This window comes from Macaca nemestrina, chromosome 10 (genome assembly GCF_043159975.1).
Source record: "Macaca nemestrina isolate mMacNem1 chromosome 10, mMacNem.hap1, whole genome shotgun sequence".
In the NCBI taxonomy this organism is placed as follows: Eukaryota; Metazoa; Chordata; class Mammalia; order Primates; family Cercopithecidae; genus Macaca; species Macaca nemestrina.
Window position 1 is genome coordinate 23,551,902 of NC_092134.1, and position 24,693 is coordinate 23,576,594.

The window sequence follows — 24,693 nt, forward strand, 5'->3', positions numbered from 1 at the left end:
CCATCAAAGGCCGGGCGCGGTGGCTCAAGCCTGTAATCCCAGCACTTTGGGAGGCTGAGACGGGCGGATCACGAGGTCAGGAGATCGAGACCATCCTGGCTAACACGGTGAAACCCCATCTCTACGAAAAAAAAATACAAAACACTAGCCGGGCGAGGTGGCGGGCGCCTGTAGTCCCAGCTACTCGCGAGGCTGAGGCAGGAGAATGGCGTAAACCTGGGAGGTGGAGCTTGCAGTGAGCTGAGATCCGGCCACTGCACTCCAGCCTGGGCGACAGAGCGAGACTCCGTCTCAAAAAAAAAAAAACCATCAAAGATCTATAAGAAACCTGGGGGAATTAAAAAATAATAATCTCAGCCTGAGGAAGGACTTTCTAAGTATGATCCGAATTTTGCTTTCTAAGTAAAATCCAAAGGCCATAAAAGGATAAGTCTCACTTCCCCAACAAAACTCCTCCATGGCAGAATCAAAAACAACCAATTTGGGGAAAATATCTTCAACTCATAGCACAGAGGTATGATTCCATCACATACAAATATACAAATAGCTCCTACAAATCAAAAAGGACAAAAACCACCCCCCACCCCCCCAAGAAAAAGGAGCCAAGGAGATAAGTAGATTAGTCAAAGGAAAAACAAATGGCATAGACACAAAAAGATACTCAACCTCATTCATATAAAACTAAGTTTACACTGTAGCCAGGTGTAGTGGCTCACGCCTGTAATCTCAGCTGATCAGGAAGCAGAGGCTGGAGGATGGCGTGAGGCCAGGAGTTTGAGATTAGCCTGGGCAACATAGCTAGACTTTGTCTCCCTAAACAAAACAAAACAAAATAAAACCCACACTGTGATCCTATTTTCACTGCTCAGGTGAGCAAAACCTAAAAGTGTGATATGATGCTGTGATGGTGAGGGGTGGGGAACAGACCCTCACACCACAATGTGAGGTGTCCACAGATACACCATCTAAAGATGTCCATCAGTCCACAGCTATCAAAATGCCACACACACATCCCTTTGACCTGGTATTTCCACTTCCAGAAATGTACCCTGCAGTTTTATCCACATCCTCGTGACACATCCAGGGTTTACCGCTGCACTGCTTGTAACGGCAACAGGTCAGTTACAGTCTAAATAGAGGACTGGCCAAATAAATTATGGGCCACCCCTGCTAGAGAAACTATGCGGCGAAAGAATGAGGAAGCTCTTTAGAAGCTGATATACAGAATAGATGACAAAGGGAAACAGTGAGGTGCAGGATAGTGTGTAAAATATGCGTGTCCACACGTATTTGCTGGGACGCCCATAAAACATCTAGAAGGACACCCAGGAAGCTGACGACATGGACTCCCTCCGCGAGGGAGGCGGGTGTCTGGCTCAGAGGGAGGCTTTTGTCTATATACCCCTTCCTTCCTCCGAGTGTTGGATAACATGAATGTGTTCCCTTGTCTAAAGATAAATATTTAAAAGAAAAAATATTTTCACATCGTAAGCATCATGCTAAACGGCAACAGATCCTGGGCTATAGGACAGAAGCAATAGGGAGGGGTGGGGACTGCGGTGACCTGGAGACAGACATCCCTTTAAAAGAGGCAGTCATTCAGCTCTAGTCATGGCTGCAGTACAGGCACACAGGCCTATGTTACCAGAGCCTCTGTTTTTGTTTTTTTCAAGAGATACTAGAAATCCAGATTTTAATGCAAATCTCATTTCTAAGTTCTTCATTAAAAAAGAAATTATGCTAGCTAAAAATAACCAAATCAGAGTGTTTGGGATCCTGGTCCTAGATAGTGAGAACAGACCCCTGGTCACCAGGTCCAGCTCCCAGTGAAAAAGCAAGGCCAGAGAGGGAAGGAAACGCCCAAGACCACACAGCTGGTGGGCCTCAAGCGGGAACCCCATTCTGTATTTTTTGTTTCCATGTCATCCTACTTTAATGGTGGTAAGGGAGACAGACACGGCGAGATAATGGTGATGAAGCTGCAGAGGCCGGGTTGGGGCATGGTGATGGTGGTGGTCAGAAGAGGCTGCTGGGAAGAAGGTCAAGCCAGAGTTGACAGTCTTGCTCCACGGGAGCTGGCCAAAGGAGTGGGTGTCATTTTGGAGAGCGAGACCAGGAAGGCAGCACAGCCGCGGCCAAGGCCTGGGGGCCTAAGAGAGCATACCGACTTTCCGACAGGGCCATGGTGGGTGAATGTCCTCGGGGGTAAATGGCATTCTCTGCCCGCGACCTGCCCTGCAAAGGCTGGGGAGGCATCCTACTCACACTTGCGCAGCTCCAGGCTCTTGCTCGGGCGGGCCAGGTGTTGGCCCGGGGGGTTCTGGGTCCTCTGCAGACAGGCCAGCATGGCTGAGCTGGGGGTCCCCAGTGGGGCACGCTCTGCGGCAGGGTCCCTGCAGGAGGAAGATGGGGTGCTCTGTCACTTGGGGGCTGCTCCATGTTCGCCTCCCCCCATTCCCCACTGGGAGTCTCTCTGAAACCCTGAAGAACATCAGAGACTCTCAAAGCAGACACCCTTTTCCCTTATTTGACCAATGAGGGGACCAAGGCCTGAGGCATCAAAAGGCCCATCCGTGGCCTCACGGGAAGGGACAATCCAGGGCTCTTGAGTGTGGGCTGGGCTGATGGATCAGACATGCCCTGGCCCTGCTGGCGTATGGGTCACCTGCTCTGGGGCCTGCCTTGATGCCCCCAACTGGGTCAGATCCTCACTCCCGCCATGCCCCGCAGTAGGCTGTCCTTCCAGCTGGTGGTGGCCCCCTGTAAGCAAGTCAGCCTGAAGACCCCACCTGGTCATCCTGGGCGTCTACAGAGAGGGGTGCTCGGGAAATGCCAGTGGGTATGGGGTGTCCCAGCTTACTGCAGTACTGGTCTGTCCTCCCGCCCAGAGTATCCTCACAGCCCCCTGCACCCTGAGCCCAGCCCTCATGGGCCACCAAGGCTGCTCTGACCTGAGATCCCTGTCGCTGCCTAAGTTCCTTACCCTGAATGGGAAGGGCAGAGGCCTGTGCCCCTCAGGGCAGCAGCTCAGATGTGGCTGCACACAGGCCCGTGTGGTACCTCCCCCCACAGCCAGAGCCTGACATTCACATGGACACTCGCCTTCAGCTTCCCCAAACCCACTCTCCTGCAGAGAACGTTTCAGGACGCCCAGGCACATTCCTGAGAGCCCGAAGCCCCTGAGCGGCAGGGTCAGAGTGGGTCTGCTTGTGAGGCCCCCATGGGAGCGTGGTGGTGAGAGCTTACCTAGAGGTCCCTTCCTCCCTTCTTGCTAAGGAGAAGGCAGGTCTCAGGGTAAGTGCAACCTTGGACACCCCTGATGTCCATCCACCTGGGCACCCTGTCCCCGCCACCTCCTGACCACCCCCCCCAGTCCTGAGCAGCCAAGCTAGGTCACCTCAATCTTCATGTTGGTTTTAAAAAAGAAAGCAGAGGGGGTGTGTGCTGAAGGGGAAGAAAGGGAAGTTATTTAATACTGAACAGGTGTCTGGAGTCCTAAATTCTGCCGCTTTCTTCTAATAATGAAGTATTCATGAGGAAAAGCCTTTTTTCACTACTTTCTTAAGATACTAATTTCACAACAAGCTCCTTGTTACGGCGCAATTATTCCAATCTTGTATTTCCCGGAGACGGTTGCAGCCTCCCGTCTGTCCTGGCCTCTCGGTAAATGAAAGACAATCGCGTAACCACCTTTCATTATGCCCTATTTTACTTTCAGCAAAGGTACCCTGAAAGAAATGATTTCCTCTGAAAGGGACTTTTATTCAGTTTCAAAACCAATTTTCTCCTATTACTGTCTCAAAAAAAAAAAAAAAAAAAGAGCGAGAGACAGAGAGAAAGTGGGGGATGGAGGGGAGGGAGGTGATTCTCACCGCCCCCTCCCCAGTCGCCAGCCTTAACACAGAGACGCAATAAAAGCTGCAGTATCCACTTCCCGGCTTTGATTTCTGGTAATTTTAAAATAGGCCATTACAATCAGGCAGAAATTATACAGTTTAAAAAGGGAATGAAGTGGGGCTTATTGCAGGGATGAAAGTCCTTGACTGCAGGAAGGCAGTGCTGCTCTTCTCCTCGGGGACGTGGGACGTGAGCAGGTGGCGGGAGCAGGCCTGACTCGGGCCCACCATCACCACAGCCTTGGACACCAGCCCTGGAGGACACGCTGTGCATGTGGACAGGGAGGGCTGGGTGTGCACACACACTCTGGTACACACTCACCTATGTACATATGTGTTTGCTGCATGGCATGTTCCTCTGCACTTATAGGCACCCTCTCACGCACACACAGGTGGTCTATGGGGATTCACAATCGTGTGCAACCTGGAAGGTAAGAGGCCTGTGACGGCCTCCCTCACCCTTGCCCAGCCTCTTTCTGTGGCTCCTGCTCCAGTGCAGAGTCCATCTCTCGCCGCTGACATATGGGTTAGAGGAAAGGAGGGAGATCCAGAGAAAGCCAGTCCAAGACCTCTCTCTCCACAGATGGGAAACTCAAGCCACAGGGGACAGTGGCCTGCAAGGGCTGCCAGGCAGGGAGTGGCTGGGTGCACTTACCCCCTCACCACTAAGCTTGGCCGCACCCAGGCCAGTAAGGAGGGAGATCAGAGGCTGGTGCCCTGTGGAAACCTGGGTTGGAAGCCTGGAACCTCCCTGACTCCCAGCACATGCTGTGTGACCCCGGCTGGCCTAATGACCCTCTCTGGCCTGTAACAGTGGCTCCATGATCCCTATGGGTACTCCCAGGTCACTTTCTTCCAGAGTCCTGGCCATGCCCAGTCCTATCTCCAGCCTTTTACCCGGTGCCAGCGGTCCAGAAGTCCAGCCCTTCTCTATGTGCCCTAGTGCCCCTTGGGCCATACATTCCACATGCTTTGCAGGTGAAAAAGGGTGGGCTGGGGGCTGCAGTTGTTGGGGGAGGGGCAGGTCGCCTATTCCGGAGCCTCCTGGTACCCCATCAGCTACCTTCCCAGGGGGGCTTTGGTTGTCAGGTGCTCTTATGGTGGATGCTAGGCAGTTCTGGAGCTGAGAGAGGTCACCCGACTGAGCTCAGGGCACGGGGGTTTCCAGGGTGCAATGGTGTCCAAGTGTAGGCCTCAGCTTTTGCTCAGCTTCACCAGGCAGTTGCCTGCATCCTCCCATTCCTTGCTTCTGGAGGGCTACAGGCAGCCTGAGAGATGCTCTTCACTTGAAGAAGAGGGACGTTTTTCTCTCCGCACCCCCAGTTCCCCCAACTCACTGCCCATTCTTCCAGGAACCCTGTGTCCTGCCATTGGGGGCACGTGGCAGGGTAGTGGGGTGTCCTAGAAGGGAAGTGGAGAGGGGACCACCACCTCCAACTCCTGTATCATCCCTATCATCTGCAACCAAGACAGTCAAATCCCCCTCCTTGGCCTTAAAACCTCTCTGGCCCCAGCGTGGAGCCCAGCCCTCTTTGCCCACCACACCTCATCTCTCTCACGGCTACCCCTGGCCCTCCTTCCAGCCAGGCTGCCTCACACCTCCAGTCCTCTGTCCCTGCTGGTTCTCCTGCCTATGGCACCATGACCCTGATCCATTCGAACTCAGATCCGTCTTCAGACCCTTGCTCACCCGTCCCTTCCTCTAGATATCCAGCATTTCTGCTCTAATCACACCGAGGTGTAACTGCCAACTTTCACATCTCTCTCCCTCCACTGGACTGTGTTTCTCAGGGGTAGGGACCGTGTGTTGTTTGTCTGTCTCTCCCCAGTGCCTGGCAAGAATAATCATTTAATAAAAAGTGTTGAATGAATGGCTGAATCAATGAATTGGTTATTGTCCAATAAAGTGACCTAGGCCCAGAGAAGCCAAGTGTCCCAAACAAGGTCACACAGCAAGGCAGGGACAGGACTGAGGCATATGCCTAAGACACTCATGTTCTTTCTGTGACTCTACCTTGCCCCCTCCCTGCCTGGCATCATCCCATCTGCCGGAGGCCAGCCTCTCAGAGCCCCCACCTGGACTCATTACCCCCCTGGCCAAGCACCATCCAGGGAGTGCTGTTCATTTTGAAACCCTATCTGCAAATCAGACTGTTTATAAGCTCAAGGTCTTTTGTGACTTTAATAAAAAAGGAGGGGAGCAGGGAGGGGGAAAATGTCGCATGCCTCAATGATTAGAATGCTTGGCACCTTCCCTGACATGGGGGCTGATAAGACGCCTTATCTCGGAGACACCCAGGAAAAGGTCCCCTCCACCAGATAACGCCCCCAGCTGTCGATGTGTCCTTTCATAGCTGAGGATTTAGATAAAGGAAATGTGACAGGGGAGGGGAAAGGAAGGAAGGAACTTTCCAGGTCCGAGGAGGAATTGAGTCTGTGATGCTCGCCTTAGCAGAACAATGAATGAGAGAAGGCTGTCTCTATTTTTATGGAAAGAATAGGGAATTGGGGCGTTGGGCCCTGCCTGCCTTTTGTCATCTTGCCCTTGCCTGTCTGGCTGCAGGGGGCATCAGGGAGCCCACGGGTCAGTGGGAGGGGAAGCTCTGAAACAGCAACATGCAATTGGGGGCTCAGTACAGTCAGCATGGAATTGGGGCTCAATACAGTCAGCATGTATTGACTGACCTCGTGCCAAGCCCATGCACCTCCTCCTCGTGGCCTCTGTGGCCCCATTTCACAGCTTAGGAAATGGCCAGAGAGAGGGGAAGCAATTTGTGCAAGGTCACACAGCTTTTAGATAGCAGAGCCCAAGGATGCCAGCGCCAGTCAGACCCTCAGCCCCACACTGTCCAGCAGTTCCATTGTGGTTGGGCGCCCGTCAGCCCTCAGCTCCCAGTCAGCTGGGCAGGAAGGGATGGAAACAAGGGTCTACTTCTCCCCAGGACCCAAATCCATTTTGATTCTACTGTGGGAGGGATCACAGAAGCAAGGGGTGAGAGGAGGGGAAGGGCTCCCAGAGTCCACTTATTCATCCCATAAACATTCAAGGAGCGCAACTCATGAGGCCGGCATTGGGCAGAACAACACTGAGGTGAGTAAAGCCCAGGCCTTGCTTCTTACCCACCCATTCATTCATTTAGGCAGCAAACACTTCCCAAACATCTTTTGGGTGCCAGCCCTGTGCCATGTACTGGGAGAACAGAAATTACTCAAAGCGTCCTGCCAGAAAGGAACATCTAGCCAGAACTGACCTCCCATTAAAATGAATGATCTTGACCTCTCTCTGCCTCCAGCATTTTCTTGATGTGGCAGGCATCTGGAACTTTCCCTCACGTGTCCGCAGGTCAGCAGTCTGCCCCTTGCCAGCCTGGGCTGACCCCAAGGCAGAATAGGAGGACACACCTGACTTCACAGCAGGGCCCTGAGGCTGTGACCCCGGGAAAGCCATGGGCTGTGCCCCTCTGAGCCCCCATCTCCTCCTCCACCTCCAATCCCTAGAGCTACCTACCTGGCTTCTGTGGCTCCATTCAAGGCCAAAGCCTAGCTGTGACCTGGAGGGGAAGGTCATGCCAGGCCCTTCCTGGTGTCCAACAGGACTAGTTCAGAGAAGAGAGCTGGCCCCAGAGGACTCTGGGTTGTACCTGCCAGGCAGGGGCACAGTGATAACTGGGGCTCTCACTGGCTGGGTGACCTGGAGAAGTCATAGCACCTCTCTGAGTCTGTTTCCCAAATGAACCTTTATGGGGAATGGATCAGCTGATAGTACGAGGGCCATCTAGCTTGGACATAAGAGGATGCAACCATTTATTTTTCAAACAATCCAGCTGTGTGCAAGGCGTGGGGCGGTCCCTGACCTGTGGGCACACAAAGGGGCTCTAGATGTAGCTCTTGTCTTTGAGGGACTTAGAATCTCAAGCAGGGACAAGACAGGAAGCTGGCAAAACTCGGCAGTTCATGCAAGGAGTAGAGTAGATGGTTCAGACTCTGAATTTCCTTTCAGGAAATGAATGAGATGCCGGCCACTCCTCAGGGCCTTGCAGCCTTCCTGGGGGTGGTGGCAGGATAGGTGGGTGGTGAGGGAGCCCTCTCGCAGTTCTCACTTCCATCCCTTTGGCTGTAATTCAAGTCTCTTCACGCTGCCTGGCCACGCAGCCTGCCCCAAAGGCAGACAGGAGCCTGAAGTGGTGGTGGGAGGCCCAGGGCCCAGGGAAGAGAATGAATGCTGGACTGGGAATACTGGGGTCAGACCCTGGTGATGTGGCCCTAAATGGGTCACTTCTCTGTGTTGGTCCCTAGCACCATGAGCTGAACAAGAAGAAAGCCCCAGAAAGTCCAGTCCTCTCTAAATAGCGAGGGGCAGTAAACCTGCTTCTGGCCAGAAGAGTGGAGGGACCCTTGCCCAGCCCAGGAATGTCCTCAGGAATCTAGGTGCAAGCTTCCCCCAACCCCCTGTGGGGATCCCACGATAGGAAGATCCACTGTCTGTCTCTTTCCTCTCCTCTGTCTACATCCCTGTCCCTAGCTCCATCTGCCTCCTGTCCTGATGCCTCCCTTCTCCTTCCTGCTTTCTTTCTCCCTTCCTGACCCCTCTCCCTTGCTCCTTCCTCTCTCTCCCACCCCACTTGTCTCAGCAAGGCAGCCAGAGTGGAAGCCCATCCCCACCTCCCTCCTGCAGCTCCCTCCCCCATCTCTGTTCTGAGCCGGAGGCCTTCCAAGGGACCCTGTTAATAATTAAATGTTAATCTAAAAAGCAATTTGAGCTGCGGCTAGGCAGATCTGGTTAGAGATTACATTAGCATGGAGGAGGCGAGGGTAATTTTCTTTAACCCCTCTCCTGATCTCTCAAGCCGGGGATTCTTCAAGTCACACCGGCACTGCTGATTAAACTGGCACAGGGCTTGGCTGTGGATAAGGGGCCTGTGAAAAGTGATTATTTCCCACTGCCATTTGGGCCTTAGCACCAGAAGGGGATTTTTACTTTTTTTTTTTTTTTTAAGGTTGGGGTTGGGGAGGGACTGTCCCCTTGAATAAGAGGCCTCATCTTCTGCCAGGATTACCACTGTATCCACCCCCTGCCCACCAGCAGGCCAGGGGCTCTCTAAAATGCTGCGAATCTGGTCACAGAGCATACCTGGCTCTTTGGTTCCCAGGACAAAGATGCCAATCCCCTGCCTGGCTCCAACACCCCTCCATTGTGCCTGGTTCTGGGCTGGGCACTGGAGCCAGAGATGCCAGTAGTTCTGAGCCAAAGGGGAGACCAAAAAGTAAAGTGACAACCACCAGTTCTGGCTGGCAGCCAGAATCCTGAGGTGGGCTTCCCTCTGCACAAGCCTCTCACCGGCACGCTTGCAGGCTTTTGCCCATGCAATCCCAAGAGCCAGAAAGGGCTTTTGAGCAATTCTTCCTGGCTCTCTACCCCTTAAAACTCTACTCGACCTTCAATTGGAGTCCGGGTTCCTGAGGGCTTCTCCAAGACATACAAGGTGCATAATAAATGTTTGATGAATCATCAAATGACTGGAGTCCCATGTGGCTCTCCTTGATCCTTCCTCTATGGGTTCAAGGTGCTATAGCTGAGCACAGGGGCCCTCAGGAAAATGTCTCCTGAACAAAGGATGGGCAAGAGGCTGTCCTGGCGAGTCGGGGCAGGGCGGGCCTCAGGAAGTGTCCTACTGGGACACAGGGCTGGGGTCTGGGGGTGGGTGGCCATTCCTGGGCCTGTCAGCACCACGGCCAGCTCCCAGCGCAGGAGCCCTGGAGAAAGGGGCAGGGCACAGCCTGAGAGCGTAGTGATGTCAGTCGCCATGGGAACTGACAACTGCAATGTGCCTCCGTCAGCACTCCAACCACTGGGGATGGCATGACAGATTAAGCACCAACTATGTGCCAGGGCAGGCCCTGTGCTAGATGCTGGGGTAGTGACAGACCCTGAGTGGATGGGAGGCATCAGAGGGGTAATCACAAGGCAGGGAGACAAGCGGTGGCCATGATGGGGTCACCCTACCTGGCCTGGTGGTGGGAGGGTCAAGATGGAAGGACACACCAGCTGCCTCAGACAGTGTCTGTCCCCGACTTCACATCCGGATGTGTGAGCTTTATAACTTAACTCTGTGAGCTTGGGCAAATCCCTCCCTCCTCTCTGAGCCGCAGTTTCCGCATCTGCAAAAGGGGTTAATTCCTTACAACAAAGTGCCAGGGTCCTTGTGGTAGCTGCCTAAGTGGTACCCGTTGTTAGCACTGTTTACAGTTGTTATTAACAGGTAAGTAGGAAAAAGCCAGCGAAAGGGGAGGATCCCACAGAAGGGACTGCACAGGCCACCACATGGAGACTTGAGAGAGGAGCAAATAGAGAACATGAAGGAGCTCCAGGCTGCTGGAGAGCAAACCCTCCTGGTGAGTCATTGAGAGCACCTCATCTATGCAGGGCCAGGCAGGGACCCCCCACCAACCTCACGGCGGGGAGATCTGTTTCCTCTGCACTAGTGCTGGTTCAGGACAGGGACTCAGAGAAGGTGCTGGGAGGAGGGGCAGTCACTGCCACTGGCAACGGGCCTGGCTGGCCCTCTCCCAGAGCCACAGACCTCTGAGGGGCAGTTTTACTCTTTCCGGAGAGCCAGAGATCCCAAGGTGCGAAGTTTGGAGCAGGGGCAGGCTGAGCCTCTGTTCTCCCAGTTCCAGCCTTGGCTCTTTAATTAAAATTGTCAGTCAAGTAAGACTCCATCGTCACCTTCCAGCAAAGAGGGAGTGGGGAGATCTGAGAATTGATACTGAACAGCTTCAGTACTACGATGCCATAATGGGGCTGGGAGCTCAGCCGAAAGCCCCCCGCCCAGTTTTTTTTTTTTAGAGGTGGTCCTAGAATCTCTGGAGAAACAACATGGAAATGGAGACCAAAAGAGGGAAGGAGGGATGCCACCAGATGACACTGGGATCCCGGAAAATGGAACACTGTGTGCAACGGGCAAAGGTAGGACCCACAGTGGAGATGGGAGGGGCCCGGTATCTCCAGCCTTCCTCCTACCTATTCCCCCAGTCCCTGCACCCACAGTTCAGGGTTAAAGCAGGCAACAGGGAAGGAGAAAAATCTAATAGTAAGAGCAATAATAAGAGCTAGCTTTTATTTTTAGTGTTCTCCATGGGCTCAGTACTTTACAGACATCACCTCACGTAACCTACGCCACAACCGGGAGAAAGAGATGATTGGCGCTGTACCCGCAAGGAAACAGAGAGGGAAAGGAGCTATCCAGGGCCACGGGGCTGGTTGGTTGGTGGAGCAGGCAAGAAAGTCCCACGGAAGAGGTTGGCCTGGGCCAGACGGGTTTGAGGATTCAGGTCGCAAGGGACGGGGAGGAAGAAGACCGGGTCTGTGTGCAAGAATGGCCCAAGAGTGTTTAAAAGATGAGAGTGGCCCAGGTCAGGGGAGGAGAGTGGTCAAAAGTGACAGGCAGGGGCTGGCCTTAGCTTTTAGCCCAATGCTAAGATCAGTAGATGCTTCTGGGGGTCAGGCTGGGGCAGATATGAACGGAGCCTTCGAGGCAGGGGTTAGGAAACAGGACAGGACACTCGGCCCAAATGACAGCGCCATCACTCCACATCCCAGAGTTCATGAGCTCTCTCAATATTTGTTTTATTTAAATCTCCAAGAGTCAAACGCCACTCACCACCTATATGTGGACTAGTCTCCAGCTTTCCACCTCTTCTGTGAGTGAGGGTAGAGGGGCGTCATGTCTCTAACTCCTCCTATGGTCAGGGAGCTCCCTCCATGTCATCCGGCCACAGGCACTCTGATTTAGAAAGTGCTGGAGCCAGACCGCCTGGGTTCAACCCCCTCCCCGTCATAGCCTAGCGACTGATGGTTAACTCTGGGGAATTTTCTTTTTCTTCTTTGTGCTTCTCTGTATCTCTAATTTTTCCACAATGAACTAGCATCACTTCTTTTTTTCTTTTCTTTTTTTTTTTAAAGAACTTTTCAAAAGGGATTTCAACCTCTGACCACCTGGAGACAGGAGACTGGCGCTCATTGTAAATGCACTGACATGACAGGGAACAGCTGCTGGGGAGGTGGAGACGGGTCGTGGGGAGAGACAGGAAGCCCCAGCGGCTTGGAAATCCAGGAGCCAAGGAAGCAGTGAGCTTTCTGCAGAGCCAGATCCGGTGGAGCCAATTCACCAGCAGGTCCCGGCAGTGACTCTTCTACAACAGATTCCTGCCCGTCCCTGTGCCCCATCGTTCCCCTGCCACCAATTGCTCTACCCCATGGGAGCCAGACCAAGCCTTTCTGTGTGTAGCACACATCTCTCCTGCTTAGAGCTCACTTACTGGCTTCCGTGGCATTTTGTTTCTTTTTTAGAGATGGGGTCTTGCCCTGTCACCCAGGCTGGGGTACGGTGGCATGATCATGGCTCACTGCAGCTCACTCCTGGGCTCAAGTGATCCTCCTGCCTCGGCCTCTCAAGCAGCTGGGACTACAGTCTGGCACCACCCCACCCAGCTCATTATTTTTTGTAGACATGGGATCTCGCTATGTTGCCCAAGCTGGTCTCGAATTCCTGGCCTCAAGCAATCTTCTTACCCCAGCCTCCCTAAGTGCTGGAATTATAGGTATGAGCCATTCCGCCAGTCTTCCGTGGCATTTCTAACAACATCCTTGAAGGACCTGTGTGAATCCCTTTCCCGATGTGTATCTGCACTGTCCCTGTCCCGTGCTGATTCTGCTCAGACACACTGGCTTTCTTTCTGGTCCTCTCACAGGCCAACACCGGCCCCACCCCAGGGCCTTTGCACTTACGGTTTTCCCTCTACCTAAATACCCTACACCACTGCTGTCTGATAGAAATATGTAATAACAGGAGCCTCATATGTACTTGTAAATTTTCTAGCAGTAACAGAGGAAATTAAATTTAATAATATATTTTATTTCACCCAATAGATCCAAAATAGTATCACTTCAATGTGTAATCGATATTAAAATTAATTCCTGAGATATTTTATGTTCTTATTTTTATTCTAAGTCTTTGAAACCTGGGATGAATTTTACGCCAATAGGACATCTCAGTTCAGTTCAGACTTGTCTCACTGCAAACGCTCAATGCCACCTGTGGACAGTGCAACACCACACTGTCCCCAGTGCACACCCCTCCCCCACTCTCCATGCCAGCTCCGTTTCCCATTCACACCTCAGCTCAAACATCACCTCCTCTGAGAGACCCTCCTTGACCACCTGGTCAAGCTGGCAACCTTCTGCCCTGGCCACTGTCCCGTCACCACAGCAGTTCCTTCACTGTCATGACTGCTCCAAAATTATCTTGATGAGTGGTTAGTGCCTGTCTCTTCCACCAGAGTGCAGGTTCTACTGTGTCTGCACGATGGGGCACACAGTAGGCACTCTCTGGCAGGTGGTCAGGGACAGAGGTGGGGATAACGGGCCTGGCCTGAGGCCCTTATCCATCTACCTTATTCCAAATTCTACTCTAGGTGATGAGATGTAGCAGTGGAATGTGTTTGTGTGTGTATACATGTGTGTGGGGAATGTGTCCTGCATATACACACACACACACACACACACACACACACAGCTCCCCCCACCCACCTCCCCTCCTTCTGAAAAGTGGGCCCAGAGGATGGGTCTCCTTTCAAAATCAGCCCGGCGCAGAAAAACGGCTGTGACAGCACAAAGCCGAGATGGAATCAGCAATGGGCCCGATTGCCTGGTGACGGTTACAAATGATCTGATGTGGAAAAGACGGGATCAGATGTGCGCAGAACAACGGCTGCTCCGCGCCCCCACATGCCAGACAATGGGCTGCTGGGCAGGCAGGCGGGCGGGCAGGTGACACCCAGTAGCCCAGGATAGGCTTAGCACAGAGCAGCCCTTCCTGGGGCCAGACACTCCCCGAATGCCCAGCACCTGGGCAGAATGTTCCCACATGGGACCAAGTGTTAGTTCTGGCCAGTTAGATGTCGGCTGAATTTTTCTTTGTCAGACTTATTTCCAAATACTAAAAGATGAACATGATTTTCGTAATGAGGGGGAAAGAACCTCCTCCCACCCAGCCCTCAGCCTCTGCACTCAGAGCCTCAGAAGCATAGGTGTGAGGGGGTTGTACACAGCTTCACGATGACCACTGGACGTGGCCCTTGCCCTACCCCCAGGGGTTGGTGGGGGGGGCTCTAGACCTGCACTCTCAACCACCGAGTAACAAATATCCTCGTACTGTGATGTGACCACAGCCCTGAGTGAGAAGGCTGTGTCCACAGACTGTGTGGCTTGCCCAGGGTGTACAGCAGTGAGAAGGCTGTGGTCTCTGGTCTCTCTGGTCTCTTTCTGCTCCAAGGCCAGTAGATGCTCAATAAATCCCACCTGAACAGACAGAGAGCTGGGCTGGGACCTTTATTTCCCACACTCCCTGCAGGGTCCAGGTTCACATTCCAGGGTCTCTCCCCGCTCTTTTCCCTGCAGTTTGCCGCCTCAACCCAACAAACCCCTCCACACACCCAGAACACCCAGGCCTCAGAGAGCAGAGGGGCAGGGCTAGCAGCGAAGGGGCAAGAGCCTCCTCTGGGCCCAGCGTCACCCACCAGGCAACACAAGCCCCACCCCCAGCCTGTGTCATGGAGGCTCCAGGGCTCCATGGATAAGGGAGAGGCCGCTCCTGCAGAAGGTCTGGGCAGGGGGTGGCTCCACTGAGCAGCAACTGTGTGCCAGGTGCCACGCCTCAGCTCACATGGAGCTGAAGCCCTTCTCTTGAGTGTGAATACATCCATGCCTCCCATTCTCCAGCAGGGGCAGAGGCTCCGAGAGGAACAGGATTTGCACCTAGTGGGGTCAGGATGCGAACTAGGTCTGCTGGACTCTAAAGCCCAGGGCATGGCTGTGCTGTGGGAGGGCTGGATTCTGAGTGGGCACCCAATGTCCCACAGGACCAGCTGCTCCTGGGATAGGTGCTGGGTCACCTCCCCAGCATGCCAAAGGGGTGATCCTGCAGCCAGTTAAGCTACCCCTCCCGCCACCACCACAGCATCCTAGTAGCCCTCATTCTCCAGACCCACAAGGCACTGCCCGTCTGGCTCCTGACAGACAGTGTCTAGGAAGGGCGAAACAGCACCTCAGCTAAGGCAAAAACCCAGAACTCAGTTTGAACCCTGGCTCTGCTATTCACTAGCAGGGCGGTCTTGATTAAGCCACCAAGTCCCTTGGGGACTCAGTTTCTCCATATGAATCATGGAAGTAGAAACCACACTTTCCTCACCAGCCGTCGTGAGGATGAAGTGGTGATGAACACGTGCAGTGTAGCACTCGTGAACTGCCCGCCCAGCTCTCACCCCAGGAGATGACAGTGACGGGCTCAGAGGGGTGAAGCGATTTGCCCGCGGTCACAAAGCAGCAGGGGAGGCGGCCGGGGATCCTTGAACCCCAGGACTTAAACCCCAATTCCTTCCAGCAGTTTATCCTTTAATACCAGGCACAAGGCCCCAAATGTGCCTTGAGAGTGAGAGGAGATGCTCCAACGAGTGCAGTCACCAAACCCTGCCTGAGCACCTGTGGTGTGCCAAGCTGCAGGAGGCCAGAGAAAAATCAAACACGGCCAAGATGATCAGACACACGCCCACGCAACCCCAATCCCGGGTCAGACAGAGCTTCAGGGGGCCCACAGAAGAGGGGTCCTTCCAAGGACAGGCTGTTTCCCAGAAAAAGGAGTATCTGAGCTCCTTGTCTGTGTGTCCTGAGGGCAAGTGCGGCGCCTGGCATGGAGCCCAAAGGCACCAACAGGGGTTCGGTGAGTCTGATGAGGTGGGCCTTGTGGCACTAAATGAACGGTGTGAGCTGGAGGAACCCTCTCACCCCTGGGCAGGCGCCAGAGGTAGTACCTTGCAGGTAGCCACTCGCCTGCAGAATCTTCCTCACCTCCTTGGTTATCCCATTTTAGTAGGGGGGGGGACCTGAGGCACAGAGAAGCAAAGCTACATGCCCAAAGCCATCTGGTGAGAAACTGGTGGAGCAGGGATTTGAATCCACATTCACCTGGCTCCACAGTAATCATCATCACACCAACAGCCCCTCAGCCTGAGGAGAGCCAGCCTGTAGGGTAAGAGTGGGCTGTTTGGGTGGCGTGGGCAAGGGAAGAGTGGACGCAGGCTGGAGGGGTTAGGAGGGGCCTCGAAGGCAGACTGAGGCCTTGGCACACCACCCACAGGCAAGATGGAGCCACAGAGAAGGCGCAGTGGTCATGGCAGGGACTTTGGAAGTGGCCTGTCTGGGTTCAATCCCCAGCTGGCTCCCCTACGTGCTAGCTGTGCAGCCTCAGGCAGGGCAACTAACCTCTCTGTGCTTCAGCTGTCCCATCTGTAGAAAGAGGCTCATAATATACCTACCTCACAGATTGGTGCAGTGGAATTTTTGGCACACAATGAATTGAATGTGTTTATTAAATTGAAAAGATGAAAAACTGAAAGCTGGTAGAGGGAGTCAGTGCCCAGTCAGGTTTGGGGACAAGCTGGCCGCTAGACCTGCTCCCGTATTTTGGTCCAGGTGGGTGCCAGGCCCGGAGAGCGGAGGTGGCGGCGGCGTCTCCCAGCCTTGCTGGGGCATGCGCCAGCATGTGCATGCGTGCGCGCGTCTGTGTGTGTTGCTGCAGCGGCTTCTATGCAAACATGTTAATTTGTTTTCATTTTGTGGTTTTTTTCCCTCGCAGGATAATTGGGTGAGTTTGAAGTCTTGGCGAGGCTGCTGATTATAGCTATTTGGGTGGTGCCCTCGTGGGGCTCGGGCCCTGCCTCCTGCCTCTGGGAGCGAAGGCGGTGGCTGGGGGTGTCTTGAGGGGCTCGGGGAGATGCCACTGGGTTCCAGGGGCTCTTGCTGGCCGGGGATGGGGAAGGCAAGCCATCCTGAGACCCACCCCCAGCATGCTCCTCACCCAGACAATACAGGGTCATTAAAGGGCGCAAATCTGCCCACACCTTTTTTCTTTGCCCTGTTCGCTGCATTAAAACACTTGTGATGTGTTTGCCAATGTCCAAAAGAAAAATAAAAACTAGAATTCTACCTAAAATTCTTACTGTCTGTGTTCTCTTGGAGGAAAAACCCAAACCTGGCAGTGCTGGAACCCCTGGGCTGATGTGTCCTGAGGGTGGCTGCAGTGGCTTTGCTCCTCATGTTACCTGCGTGGTCCCCGGGTACCTGAGTTTTCCGCTCTGGAGAAGGCGTGGGGCTTTGGAGTTGGAATGGCCAAGGTGCCCTGGGCAGCCACGTGACCTGTCAATATCTGGCTGTCTGAGCCTCTTTTTTCACCTGTAACCCCACTGCCTCGTCCTGGGAGGACTGAAAGGAGATGGCAGAGTTTTCAGGAGCGTAGTAGGGGTTCGGTTAGTCTTAGAGACGGGACGGGAGCTCCCTGCTCTGTGGGCATCCCACACTTGACTCCATCCTTGGACGTGTAGCCCTGTCACTGACCTGTTTGTATCTGTCTCTCCTGCTAGGTGGGAACCAGATCTCTGAGGGCTGGACTGGATCTTTGGTTCCGACTTCACTGAACGCCTACCATGTGCCACACTGTGCACGAAGAGGTGGGAGAGAGGTGAAAAAGGCTTGGGTGGGGCTCTGGAGGTGAGCGGGTACCAGACCCTTAGCCCTGCAGAGAAGGCACACATGTGGGTACATGAACGTGTGTGTGCTGGGGCAAGGGACGGTGAGGGTACACCTGGCAGATGCCCCAGCCTGAGCAAAGGCACAGAGGAAGGCACCGCCTGGCAGGTGCAAGCTCATCCCAGGTGGCTGGAATATGCTGCAGGAGGCCAAGTGGCCTTCATCCTGTGTGGCTCTGCTCTCCCACAGGGCTGGGTTCATACAAAAGGGACTCCGTGTCTACAGTGGACTGCTACCGACTAGGCTAAGTGGGGATTAGGAAGAGACTAAGGGCTGGGCCTCACCAGAAGCCACAATCCCCGTGTTGTCTCTTTGGGACCCTGGGATCCCTGATGAGTCACCTTAGCTCTGATCCTCACATTGTTTACATGTAAACTGGGCTGTGGCAGGGACCCAGTGGGACAGTCCCTGGTGCATGCTTATGCTCCTGAGAGGGACTTCAACACCCACCACCCACCCACTGCTGTAGCTCATATTCTCCCCATCCCAGGAGGCAGCAGGAATGCTGGGAAACCCCAGCCTACGCGTGTGCAGGCCGAGTGTGCTCAGGTACCAAGCTTGGCACTTTACCCAGGTCCTGGCACTACATCCCCCAGTGCCCCTCGCGTGGGTTCTCTTTCATTTCCATTTCCCAGTTAAGGAGATCGAGGCTTGGAGCAGGTTGAACAGGATGGTAGCCCTCAACAGGGCCCTGGGCTTGTTCACGAACGCCCTGCAGCCACCAGCCCAGAGTCCGGTGACGATTGAGGGACGGGACGGACACTCAGTGTCCACCCAGGGGACAGAGACACCTGAAGACTTCCTGCTGGCTTCTGCCCAGGACTTTGGTGGTGGGGTAACCTGGAGGCCCTGTCCCCAGCACCTATCTCTGCTCTTCCCCCAGCCCACCCTGGGGAATGAGCACCCTGAGTTGCAAACCTGGACCCCCGGGGCATGACACAAAGGGCAACTCCACAGACAGAGAAAGCTTTGGAGTCGGCCACATCCCCACCCCATGACCACGTGCCAGCATGGCCAGTCACCTGTCCTCCCTGAACCTCAGTGTCTTCCTCTAAAACATGAGACTACTGCCCCTTGTGTGAAGGGTGGGTGGAGCACCAGGTTCAGGGCTGGCACACAGCAGGCCCACAGCAATCCATGTTAATGGCTGCCTGTGGCTCCTCTAGCAGCCAAGGACCCCCAGGAAACAAGAGGAAGACACAAAATAGTGAGAGGAGGAGGCAGAGCTGATGATGACAGGCTCCCTGGCCGGTCCCCTGGAGGTGTCGGCCAAACCTCTGTGGAGGGCTCAGGCCTCCACAGTCACACGGGGTGGCAGCTGGCAGCACCCCCTCCCCCTCCGAGAGGCATACAAAGGGGCCTCTATTCCCACTCTGAGCATTTGTCCCTGGCCGGCCAGGCTGCACTGCCCTCTCCCCACTCTGCTGGCCGCCCGGCCCGGCTCAAGCTCACACAAAGGCCGGTGTGTCCCAGCCTGGCCTCAGAAGACCCTGACCACAGAGTTGGAGAGTTCAAAAGGGCCCTGAGGAGGGCATGGAAGGTGTGGCAGGGCCGCATACAGTCTGTACAGGGAGGGGGCTAAGGAGGCACAAGAGACTTGGGATCGAGGAAACTGGGCAGGAGCTGTCTCCAGCATCCCCACCTCCCAGCCCAGTCACCTTGGGTTAGCCTGGACCTCTGCTTCCTCATCTGTACAATGGAGACCATCATGATTGCACACCCAACTTTCTGGTCTGTCAGAGGTCTCGTGAGACAACATGGGGCCTGGTGCGCAACCACACCCAGCACCTCAGAGCCAGGTGCAAGGCAAGAGTAGATGGGGGTGGGCGGGAGTCCCCTGGGGCCTGGCCAGGCATGTTCTCAGCATCTCCCTCCTCAGTCCTGCCCTGGAAGCCAAGAGGACCCAGGTCCTGAGGGAAGGGGGAACGGCACCTGCTTCTAGACCACTCCATTCTCACCCTCCACCCAGCAAGGTCTACATCTGTTGATTCTGACCATCAGGCCAGGCCTGAGCCCCCCGCTGCTCCTGACCCATTTCCAGGCAGTGGGTAGACATCAGCCACTGTTTACCAAACACCTACTGTGTGCTGGGACCTGTAGACATTACATCTTTTCTCAGCCCCGTGGCTGCCCGGGGTGGGTGCGGGAGGATGGTACAACAGTTACAGGCTCCATAGTCAGTGATTCGGGGCCAAATCCTGGTTCCACCACTTCCTGCTGTAGGACTCTGGCCTCACCCTCTGCTAAGCAGCTCAACCTCACAGGGTCTGCGCAGCAACCAAATGGGAAAACAAAACCAAACCATGATGCCCCCAGGCCCCAGCAGTCTTGAAATCCTGACCGCTGGGCTGTCACCCTCAACTCACAGATGAGAAAAACTGAGGCCCCGTGCTTGGCAAGCAGGAGGTGGACCATAAACCTGATGAATCATTCTAGGAGAAGGAATAGGGATTTGAAACCAAGTCTGGTGGACTCTGAACCCCTTTTCTGCTTGAAGGTTTTGCCAACTTTTTTTTTTTTTTTAAGCAATTTTTTCTTGTTTCCCAGCTCAGCTTGTGGGTCACGCGGCCTGCAGAGGACGAGGCAGGAGGCCCAGGCCAGCAGCCTGACCCATCTCCCTGGCTGACCCCCAGGAACCCTCGCCCTGCCATACAAAGTCCCCCTTTCTCCCTCCCACCAGCTCAGGGCGGCCAAGTGAACAGCAGAATACCAAGTAATTAAGCCGGCGCGCACCATCCGGGCGCCTGGGAACACTGTGGAGTTTCCCTTTTATGTTTATAGCAATTGTATGAAAATGTGCAACATGGAGCAGCACCAGCTGACAAATGAGACGAAACAGACAGGATTCCGGGCCGGCTTTTTTCCGGGCCTGACTGGCATTAATTGTGAGCGTTTACAAAGCACAACTCGGCGCCTGACATTTGCTTCAAGCGAACGTTTCCTTCTAATAGTTTTAATGATTACAATGGGAGCTGGTGATCACTACAGGCGGGGAATGGGCTGCCTGGTGCCTGGCCTGGTCTCACCTAGGTCCCAGGAAAGGGGGATGTTTCCTGGGTCCCACTTTCCCCTGCTACCTGCTGCAAGAGGGCTGTGCAAGGTGCCCAGCCTTGGGCACTGGAACCCCCGCTCCGGGCCTGGCTGCCGGCACACACAGTTGGTAAGGCACATGGGGAACCCACAGGGTGCAGACCCAGGGGAGGGAGAGGAGGAAAGAGCAAGCAGGACTTGGCTGGCCTGGCTCTAAGGCTGGAGTACCTCGGTTTCCTCATCTGTAAAATGGGGGTAGGAAGTGCCCCACAAATGCTGGCTGCTATTTTCTTGCTGTGTAACCTCGGCTAAGCTCCTTCCCAGCTCTGGGCCAGACTCTCCTCACCTGAGGGGCAGGGACTTGGCCAGCTGGAGTTGCTCAGCCCAGGGTTCCAGTCCCAGCTCTGGCCTCTTTTCAGCTGCCTTGGGAGAGTCCCTCAATCTCTCCGAGCCTCAGTTTCCCTCACCTGTAGAATGGAGTTCATCATTCCCACAGATCGCAGGGTGGTTTCCGGATGCCAACGAGAAAGGGAATACAACTCCTGAATTCCTGGCAAGCCAAGTGTCTGTGTCTCGTTTTCTCTCTGGAAAGTCCTCCAAATACCTCCCTCATGCATTCCTTCACTCACTCGTTCATTCATTCATTCAACATTGGGTGTCCCGATTAGAAACTTGGGAAGACATTAGTGTGCAAAGCAAAGGATCCCTACCCCCACCTCATAAGGGAAGAGAGATGACAAGCAGAGAAGCACTTTACATCCAGCACCCCCATTTTACAGAGGGAGAAACTGAGGCACAGAGAAGGAGGACCAACAGTCTGAAGTGACCCAGCTGGGATGGGGTGGCATAGGAATCGAACCCTGGCAGGTTGCTTCAGGTGAGTCCTCTCAGAAGCTCACACAGGCCCTGGGGGAGGCCTCATCTGAGGGCCTCAGGAGGCGGGCTGCTGGCGCCCAGTGTCCTTTCCATTTTGAGTGGCATTCATCTGCAGAGCCAGGCTGGGCACCAGGGCAAGAGGCACCTCTGGGAAGAAGGGAGTCTGTGAGGCCTGGTCAGCCCCATCCTCCTGGAGTTGCGTTTCTTGGGTAGAAAGGGGACAGGAGGCGCCTCGTCCTTGGGGTCCCGTGACATGGTTCTTTCACACGTTTCCATGAACATTGTGCAGTGCCCATTGCACACCAAGCCCTGTCTCACAGGCCATGCATACAGCGTCAGCCAGGTAGCTGGAAAAGGCCAGGACCTGGTACTTGAACCGTGGCACGGCACGTGCCAAGGCCCAGAGCTGCGAGAGATCTCAGTGGGTTCAGGAGCTGCCAGCAGTTTGCTGAGGCTGTCCCAGCCTCTCTGCAGTCAGATCTCAACTTCTGGGTGGGTCCCCTGGGATCCTCTCATCTCTGCCCTATCTGGCCTTGCCAGGACCACCCTGCAGGAAGCCCCTGGGGATGGGTCACAGCTCTGTGCTTGGTTCCAGCCAGAAAAACCTTGGCAATTGTTTCTTTTGGAGTTAGTTTGTGGGGTGGGGAGAAAAAAAAGGGGGATTTTTTTTTCTCTTTTGCATATGGTGGCACAGATGGGCCCATGATCCATAAAAACTGTTTGCAATTAAACTCCCACTTTGCATGGCTGGATTTGTCAGTTGTCTGAACCGGGAGTGGGGAGTTCCACGCTGACAGGAAGACAGGACGCGGGATAGGGCGGGGCAAGAATTCAGCAGGAGGGGCAGAGGCCCAGGACCCTGCTCTGGGCTTGGGGCCCGGGCCGATGGGGCGTCACAGCAGCCCTGCCAGCTCCCTCTCCGGGCATCCCCCAGCCTTCGCCAGGAGTGGGAGCACAGCCAGGCAGCTGGGGTGGGGCTTGGCAGGGCTTCCCTGCCCAGTAGGGACTTGGCCAGTGCTGGGTGCCCTGACTGGCAGGGGTAATGATGGTGGAGAGAAAGGAGCTAATCACCAGTATGCCCCCACCAGGGACTGGGCCTGGGACCCAGGACATAAGGAGGGTGGCTGGGTGGGGCAAGCCATAATGGGGGTTTGGTGGGCAAAGTGCAATGGCAGGTTCAAGACTGAGGTGCCAGAACCTCTGGCCTAGTTGGCAGAAAGAATCTACAGTGGTGCCAAGAAGGGCTGCCAAGGGCCAAAACTGGCTCCTTCCTCATCCCCAGGGAAACTGACCGGGCCTCCTTATGTCCCTTTGAAAGCAGGTAGGGAAATCAAGGCAGGTACTGAGAATATCTCAAGGGCCTGCGCTTCTCCTGCCCAACCAATGGGCTGTCTGCATTTAGGAACCTTTTCAGAGGGCTTCCAGAATGGAGGCTAGGGGACTGCACTCCTCCCACTCACCCACCCTGGGCTCAAAATGCCAGCTTGCCACCCCTGCTGCTACCCTGGGACGCTTGCATGTTTGGCTTAACAAATGCATCATTTGGCTTTGGGAAATCCTGAGATTGCTAATAATTGTTCCCTGATGAAAAGAAATAAGGCCCTGATACCCCCTTCCCCCGCTCCCTCCAAGCTGGGAAAGAAAAGTCATAAAAATAGCTTGTTATCTCACCTATTGAGGCTCCGACTGGATGTTACTGCTAATTGGGTATAACATCCTTGTCTTGTTCTCTCAGAAGCTAAATCAAGAAAGCGCCACTGCTGTGAACTAATTATATCTCCGGCCTGCAGCCTGCAGCTTGTCTTTCCCTTTATTGAGTTAAAAAATGGTCACGAACCTTCATCTTTCATCCCCCCAAGCGCTGGGCCCACACTGCCCGCCAGGCATGGCTCGAAAGGTGCAGACAGCCCAGCAGGAAGGTCTAGGAGGGGTCCTGGGGACAGGCAGCAGGGTAGGGGAGTGGTGAAAGGGAAGCCCTGTCCCAGGTACCTGCCTGGCCCCCTCTACTGCCCCTCACTGCCAGGCCTGGTGTTCAACTCTGCCTGGAGAGGGGGACTCTGGTCTCTCCCCACCTTGCAGCTGGGTCCCTGGAGAGGTCAGGAGCATTTCAGTCCGTGGAGTATTCATTAATTCATTCATTCATTCAATCAATACTTCTTGGATGCCTACCTACTGTGCACCAGGCACTGTTCTAGGCCAACACTTCTAGTAGACTGAAGGTAGCCCCCCCAAGCAACCTCACCCGGGGTTCACAGAGCTGTTGAATAAGTACTCTTACATGGGACCTCACTGTTACTCTGCTCAAAGAGCTGCCAGAGCTCCCTATTATGGGAAGGCAAAGTCCAGACATCAAGGCCAGCCCTGGCTCCTTCCACAGTCCTCTCTCTCCACATTGTGGCCACATCTGGCTACACACTGCTCGCTTAGTAAACACTCTCCTGTCTGCCTCTGAGCTGCCTCTCACGCTGTTCCCTCCGCCCTGAAGTTCACCCTTTCTGGCTCTGCCTATCAGAAGCCCACCAGCCTTTAAAGCCTGCAAATAAATGACATCTTTTCTGGGAGGGCTTCCCTGTCTGCCTGCCACCCACAGTCCTGTCCCAGGCTGTGAACTTTGACACCTGTGTCTGAATGTCAGCTCGACCACCCAACAAGTATATGACCCTACTCTGCTTAGCTGAGCCAAGCCTCAGTTCCCTCATCTCTAAAATGGGTTAAGAATTTTCCCTGGAGATGCAGGGAGGCTTGCTGCAGGTGTTCTGCAGAATGATGAATGCGAGAGCACCCAGGAAGGACCTAGCTCTCAGGAGGAACTCAATACATGCTGTTATCATCATCCAGACTGTCAGCGCTCAGAATCTGCACGGATGAACACAAGTGGGAGTTAGAAGAGGGTAACAGACCCTCCCACCTAAAAGGCTCTTGTGGCTTAAGAACAACCTGAATACACAGAGATCCCCCAGAATCCCTCGCTGTCCCCCTGGTCCTCTGAGCCACATGGAGATGGACCAGAGGCACCCTGAGCTCATTGAGGCCAGGCAGGCAACTGGTTTCAGCTCACAGGCCCTGCTGATTGATTGGCGCTGCGTGCCCAGAGCCCTGGAAGGAACCCAAGGTCAGGGGAAGAACTCAGCAGGGGAAGAGGGCAGCAATTGATTGGCAATGTCTGCCAAGGGCACAGCGGTGTAAGGCAAGCCAGGCCTGCCACAGATTTGCCATCCTTGACATTTATGAAGGACGCGGCTGAGTCTG

General features: G+C 54.5%; 1 protein-coding gene and 1 long non-coding RNA gene across 10 annotated transcripts in view; one reads left to right on the top strand and one right to left on the bottom strand.

Annotated features, from left to right (window-relative positions):
• The window catches only part of LOC105493441 (uncharacterized), a 39,575-nt gene extending 26,696 nt beyond the window's left edge, over positions 1–12,879 (top strand). The window contains exons 2-3 of one of the 3 annotated variants that reach the window (XR_011608851.1): positions 10,711–10,863; positions 11,860–12,879. This is a non-coding gene — a long non-coding RNA (uncharacterized lncRNA). The remainder of the gene's footprint in view (positions 1–10,710; positions 10,864–11,859) is intronic. The other 2 variants (XR_011608852.1, XR_011608850.1) reach the window with 2 other exon arrangements.
• LOC105493442 (family with sequence similarity 222 member A) overlaps positions 1–24,693 on the bottom strand; it is a 55,040-nt gene that overhangs the window by 23,726 nt on the left and 6,621 nt on the right. For 2 of the 7 annotated variants that reach the window (XM_071071154.1, XM_011761092.3), the window contains exons 2-3: positions 9,901–10,055; positions 2,266–2,393 (exon numbers count right to left, since the gene is read on the bottom strand). The exons of 1 other annotated variant lie outside the window; for it this stretch is intronic. In XM_071071154.1, the coding sequence (XP_070927255.1) occupies positions 2,266–2,347 (82 nt within the window). In that variant the 5' untranslated portion in view covers positions 2,348–2,393; positions 9,901–10,055. Of the gene's footprint in view, positions 1–666; positions 2,394–9,900; positions 10,056–24,693 lie in introns of those variants that run through there. 4 more of the 7 variants (XM_011761091.3, XM_071071155.1, XM_011761093.3 and 1 more) reach the window with 3 other exon arrangements.